At 58.6% G+C, this 5,527-nt stretch overlaps 1 protein-coding gene across 1 annotated transcript in view; it reads right to left on the bottom strand.

The window, feature by feature from the left end:
- ULK1 (unc-51 like autophagy activating kinase 1) overlaps positions 1–5,527 on the bottom strand; it is a 28,278-nt gene that overhangs the window by 16,879 nt on the left and 5,872 nt on the right. The window contains exons 7-10 of the mRNA XM_017513670.2: positions 4,140–4,203; positions 2,569–2,642; positions 1,528–1,558; positions 1,010–1,083 (exon numbers count right to left, since the gene is read on the bottom strand). Of these exons, the coding sequence (XP_017369159.1) occupies positions 1,010–1,083; positions 1,528–1,558; positions 2,569–2,642; positions 4,140–4,203 (243 nt within the window). The remainder of the gene's footprint in view (positions 1–1,009; positions 1,084–1,527; positions 1,559–2,568; positions 2,643–4,139; positions 4,204–5,527) is intronic.

Raw genomic sequence — 5,527 nt, 5'->3', positions numbered from 1 at the left:
TGTGTCAAAGACAGAGGCACCCTGCCGGGGGAACACCCAGTGTGCAGAGCGGGGCCCGGCCTCCCATCCCCCAGCCACTCACCCAGGACCAGGCTGTGTGGGGCAGGGGCTCCCTCTGGGCAGGGGGTGCTGACTGAAGCCCTGCAGCCTCCTCCCACCCCCAAACCCTAAGGCAGCCACCCCTCAGCCCTAGAATGGCAAAGGCCGGGCCAGTACCATGGCTCATGCCTGCAATCCCAGCATGTCAGGAGGCCAGGGCAGGAGGATCACCTGAGCCCAGGAGTTTGAGACCAGCCTGGGCAACACAGCAAAGCCCCAACTCTACAAAAAAATACAAAAATTATCCAGGTGTGACACTGTAGGCCTGCAGTCCCAGCTACTCCGGGCTGAGGTGGGAAGATGGCTTAGGCCCAGGAGGCCACAGCTGCAGTGAACTGGGAGATCACACCACTGCACTCCAGTGACGTGACGATTTCTCAAAAAAAGGCAAGGCAAAGGCCCACCAGGGAGATCCCTGTGGCGCCAGTGACTGGCCTGGGCCCACGGGACCCTGGCAAGGAGGCTCTTCCCCACCCCATCTGCTGCCTATACTCCAGCAAGAGTCCCCAACACCCCTACCCAGGGCAGCTGGCCCTGCCATCCCTCCAGCCACACTGGCCTCATGGGTGTTGGGACCCACCTTGCTACTGACGCATTTAGACCCCTGGCCTTGCCCCAGTGTCACAGATGTCACCCCCATATCACACCTTCTGAGACCCTTCTACCCTTCCCACTGTGCCGGCCGCCTCCTCCATCCCCCAAATCTTGGGGCACCGACTCCCAGAAGGGAGTGGGTGGGGGGCTGTGGGGCCCGTGGACCTCCAGCCTCCTCACTGCACTTCAGATGGTCCCTTGCAGAAACCATGGCCTGGCCCATGCTCAGCCTCCCTCCCAAAAGGTCCTCCCCAGCAGGAGACTCAGGGCCAGCGGGGGTCGGGCCGCAGAGACTGCCTGGGGGCATCCACCTCACCACAGACATTCGCCCCAACTGCCCTGGGACAATGACAGCTTGATAGGCCCTCAGGGCTGTGGGCATCCAGCTCCCTGAGGTGGGCGTCAGGGGCACACCAGGGCCCTTCCCCGCACCTCCAAGGGCCTCCTGTGAACTGGAACTCCACCAACCCTGCACGAGCCCAGGCAACAGGCCGTCAGCAGCCCACTTTCCAGACGAGCACACTGAGGCCCCAGAGGCTGGGAGACGTGCCCAGGCTGGGAACTGGCAGGGCAGCCCAAGCAGGTGGGCTGGAGTCCCGTCCTCACTCTCTGCCCATGCCAATAGGAAGCCAGTAACCCTCGTGTCCTGGAAGGGCCCAGCCCTGCCGCCTCCCAGCACTGGCAGAGTCAGGGATGAGGAGTGAGGACAAACAAGCCCCGATCCACACCCCACCCCACCAGGGCTGGGGACCTTCTCCAGAGCAGCTGCAGGCCCAGGCCTGATGCCACAACCCCCCACCCATGGGGGCCCCCAGCTGGGCCTGCCCACCTTACCCACGGGCAGCAGTGACTCTCTCTGGGGCTCCTGAAGGGGGTGAGGTGAGAGCACAGCCTCACCAGCCACCGCTGACCTCCCCTGCCCAGCCTGGGCCTACCCAGAACCCACAAAGGGCATCGGGTTCCACCTCTGCCTTGCAGCTAAATTTGGTTTTCACAAGCTACCGTGGGGAGCGGGGACCAGGCAGGCTCCCAGCACCAAGCCACCCAGTTAGACACCAGAAAGGGTCATGGTTGCCCCCCTGGGCTCTGGGGAGGGGACCAGCCACCCAAGGCAGAGCAGCTCGCCTCTCAAAGGACAGCCCAGGGGTTCGTCCCATCATGATACACACAGCCGTGGCCACCCAGCCCACACCCAAACCAAACACCCGGCTCCCTGAACTGTCACCCCTACCCCAGGTGGTGAGTGCCACCTTGTCGCCTATTTAAAGGAAGGAAATAAAAGGGCTGCTGACCATTCCACGGGCTGTCCCTGAAAGGGGGGATGGTTAATCCTCACATGTGCAGCCGACGCACAGAACACCTTTAAAAAGGCAGCAAAATCCACACTCCTCTGTCTCTGGGCAGCCTGCCTAAGGGACCCGGGACAGTACCACCCCGGCAGGCCAGGCCCCCACCCTGCATGCACGTACAGCGGGCCAGAGCCAGGTGTCCCAGGCAGCCTGGCTCGGGCGTCTGGGCACGTAGAAGGCCGCCCCGCCCCCAGGGTGCTAAGGTGCTTTACTTAATAGGATCCAGGCTCCCACCCTCTGCCAGCCCTACTCCTGTCCGGTGATCCTGGGCTGTGCCTGGTAAGCAGGCAGTGACCCAGTTCACGCCTCCAGAGCTGCCCTTCTTGGCTCCAGAAAGTGGCAAAAGCCACAGCTGTGGCCGGACAGAACCACCCTGCACCCAGACAGGGTTCTCCTGGACAGCTCCCAGAAGGGAAGAGATGCTGGCTCCACCCTGAGGAGGAAGGCCCGCCCTCTGGGCCCGAGGAACCACCTGCAGCCGCCCACTGTGTGTGGGCCTCCTGGGCGACAGTGCCAGCTGACCAACCTCTGTGACTCGCCTGCTGGGCCTGGGGGTCTTGACTATCTGGGAGTTCAGCTTCAGGGGGTTGAGGCAGGTCCCTAGACGCAGCGGGGCAGGGGTGGGTGGCCCGACCCTTCTGAGGGCACAGTCTTGCTTGGAAAAAGGGCACACTCCCAGTGTAAGCTGCAGAGACCCTCAGGAAGACACCAAGTCCACACATTCCTCCCGAGGCCCGGCCATCCCTGTTGGTGCACGCCTCTGTGAAGCCTGTTCCCAGCAGCTCAGGTGACTGAGACTCGAACCCCAGCCATCGTGGACAGACACTGATACAAGGTTACAGTTCCATGACAGGGTACCACGCAGAAACGAAAACCACCTCCTGTCACCCATGGCGACACGGCACCCCTCAAACCCACGGCTGAGATCCCACCTGTAGGCTTAAAGTCAGCGTGTGGCAAATCGAGCATGTGGGCACCAGGAACCACGCTGAGGTGCGGAATGAGCGCGCACAGCAGGGGCACTCGGAAGAATGGACGTGCCCTTGGTGGGAGGGAGGAGAGCAGCTCAGGACGCGGGCGTGGCTTCGGGCTGGCGCCTGCTAGGTCACACAGGGCCTGTTGTGATGCACCTTGTCATCTGTACTACACTTGCCAGTATTTTTATCCCTTATTTTTTTTGAGATGGAGTCTTGCTCTGTCACGCAGGCTAGAGTGCAGCGGCGTGATCTCAGCTCACTGCAGCCTCCGCCTCCCAGGTTCAAGTGATTCTCCTGCCTCAGCCTCCCAAGTAGCTGAGACTACAGGTGCCTGCCACCACACCTGGCTAATTTTTGTATTTTTAGAAGAGACGAGGTTTTGCCAGTTGGCCCGGCTGGTCTCAAACTCCTGACCTCAGGTGATCCACCTGCCTCAGCCTCCCAAAGTGCTGGGATTACAGGCATGAGCCACTGTGCCCAGCCTTATCCCATGATTTTAAAAGTTAGATGTAATCCCAGCACTTTGGGAGACTGAGCCGGGCGCACCACAAGGTCAGGAGTTCAAGACCAGCCAGGCCAAGAATAGAGATGGTGAAACCTCATCTCTACTAAAAAATACAAAAAATTCGCCGGGCGTGGTGGCGCGTACCTATAATCCAACTACTCAGTAGGCTGAGTTGGAGAACTGCTCAAACCTGGGAGGCAAAGGTTGCAGTGAGATGGCACCACTGCATTCCAGCCTGGGTGACAGAGAAAGACTCCGTCTCAATAAATAAATAAATAAATAAACAAACAAACAAAAGTTAGCAACTTTACAGGTAATTCCAGAAATGCCTAGGCCCTGGGGGCTCCTTCACAGGTTCCTGCCTGGGAGCTGGGTACCCACGGGCCTGGGAGCTGGGTACCCATGGGTCTCCGCTTAGCTTGTACCCTCCCCCAACTCACGCCACAGACCGTCCCCCCGCCAGACCAGGCCAGGACTGCTGGCAGCCCCTCCTCACTCTGGGATGGAGTCAGTCTCATGCCAGGCTGGACTGCCTGAGCCCACGGTATCCCACGCCCCTCAGCAGTGGCTGGGGAGCACATCTCTTGACTCGGGTCTCCATAGCAGGTAACTCACAGGCAGGGGCTTTGTCTGCAGGGCCTGAGTGAGTCACAGCTGGGTAGCCCAGCAAGGCCTTTAGCTGCAAGGGACCGGTCAGATGGCCCGCTGGCCAGGGGGGCCACCGTCAGCAAGGCCTGTTGCCACCAGCCCTCCTCTGAGGGCATGCTGGGCAGGATTCAGGCCTGGCTCCACAGCCCCATGCCCTGATTCTTGGGGCCAGGCAAGTCCAGATGCTGACACCACACCCTCAGTGAGGAGGCCAGGGGCTGCAGCTGCCTTCCAGCAGCATAAACCAGGACGCACACTTCCCAGGCACTCACATCTTCACCACGTTGTATGGCTGAAAAAGAAACCCAATACACAAAACCCAACGTACTAAGAACAAAAATAACCATCTCAACAGTAACAAACAACACAGAGGGGAGTACCTGCCACCTATTACAAATGGGCGACTTCCCTTAACAGGTGCTGAAAAAGCACCTGCCAGTCAAGAGTATTTACAGAGCACTTACAAAGGGACAGGCACGGTTCTAAGAACTTAGCATGCTCAAGCTGTCATCACAACCACGACAGTTCTTGAAAGGTAAGAAAATCGAGGTCCCAGGAGGCTACCTGCCCAATATCACACAGATAAATACTGGAGCCAGGACACAGAGAAAAGCAGAACAGTTCAGAGCCATGGTGCTAAGCAAGGTACCCTTCAGCCTCGGCACAAAAGGGACCAAGAGCTTGCCAGAAATATGTGCCGAATCAGGTACAGTGGTGTGCACCGCAAGTCCCTGCTACTGGGGAAGTTGAAGTGGGAGGATCCCTTGAGCTCAGGTGTTTGAGGCTGCAGTGAGCCATGACTGTGCCACTGCACTCCAGTCGGGGCAAGACAGACCCGGTCTCTTTATTAAGATCAGGTGAGGTGGCTCACACCTTTAATCCCAGCACTTTGGGAGGCCGAGGCGGGTGGATCACGAAGTCAAGAGATCGAGACCATCCTGGCCAAGATGGTGAAACCCCATCTCTACTCAAAATACAAAAATTAGCTGGGCATGGGAGCACACACCTGCAGCCACAGCTACACAGAAGGCTGAGGCAGGACAATCGCTTGAACCCGGGAGGCAGAGGTTGCAATGAGCCCAGATTGTACCACTGCACTCCAGCCTGCTGACACAGCGAGACTTTGTCTAAAAAAAAAATAAATACACACATACATACATACATATATATAAATATATACATATATATACACTGTGCAGGCCGGGCACAGTGGCCCACGCCTGTAATCCCAGCACTTTGGGAGGCTGAGGCCAAGGTCAGACATTCGAGACCAGCCAGGCCAATGTGGCAAAACCCCATCTGTACTAAAAATACAAAAATTGCCAGGCGCAGTGGCTCACGCCTGTAATCCCAGC

The sequence above is a fragment of the Cebus imitator genome, unplaced genomic scaffold, assembly GCF_001604975.1.
Source record: "Cebus imitator isolate Cc_AM_T3 unplaced genomic scaffold, Cebus_imitator-1.0 Scaffold497, whole genome shotgun sequence".
NCBI lineage: Eukaryota > Metazoa > Chordata > Mammalia > Primates > Cebidae > Cebus > Cebus imitator.
This window is presented reverse-complemented; position numbering and strand designations above follow the sequence as displayed.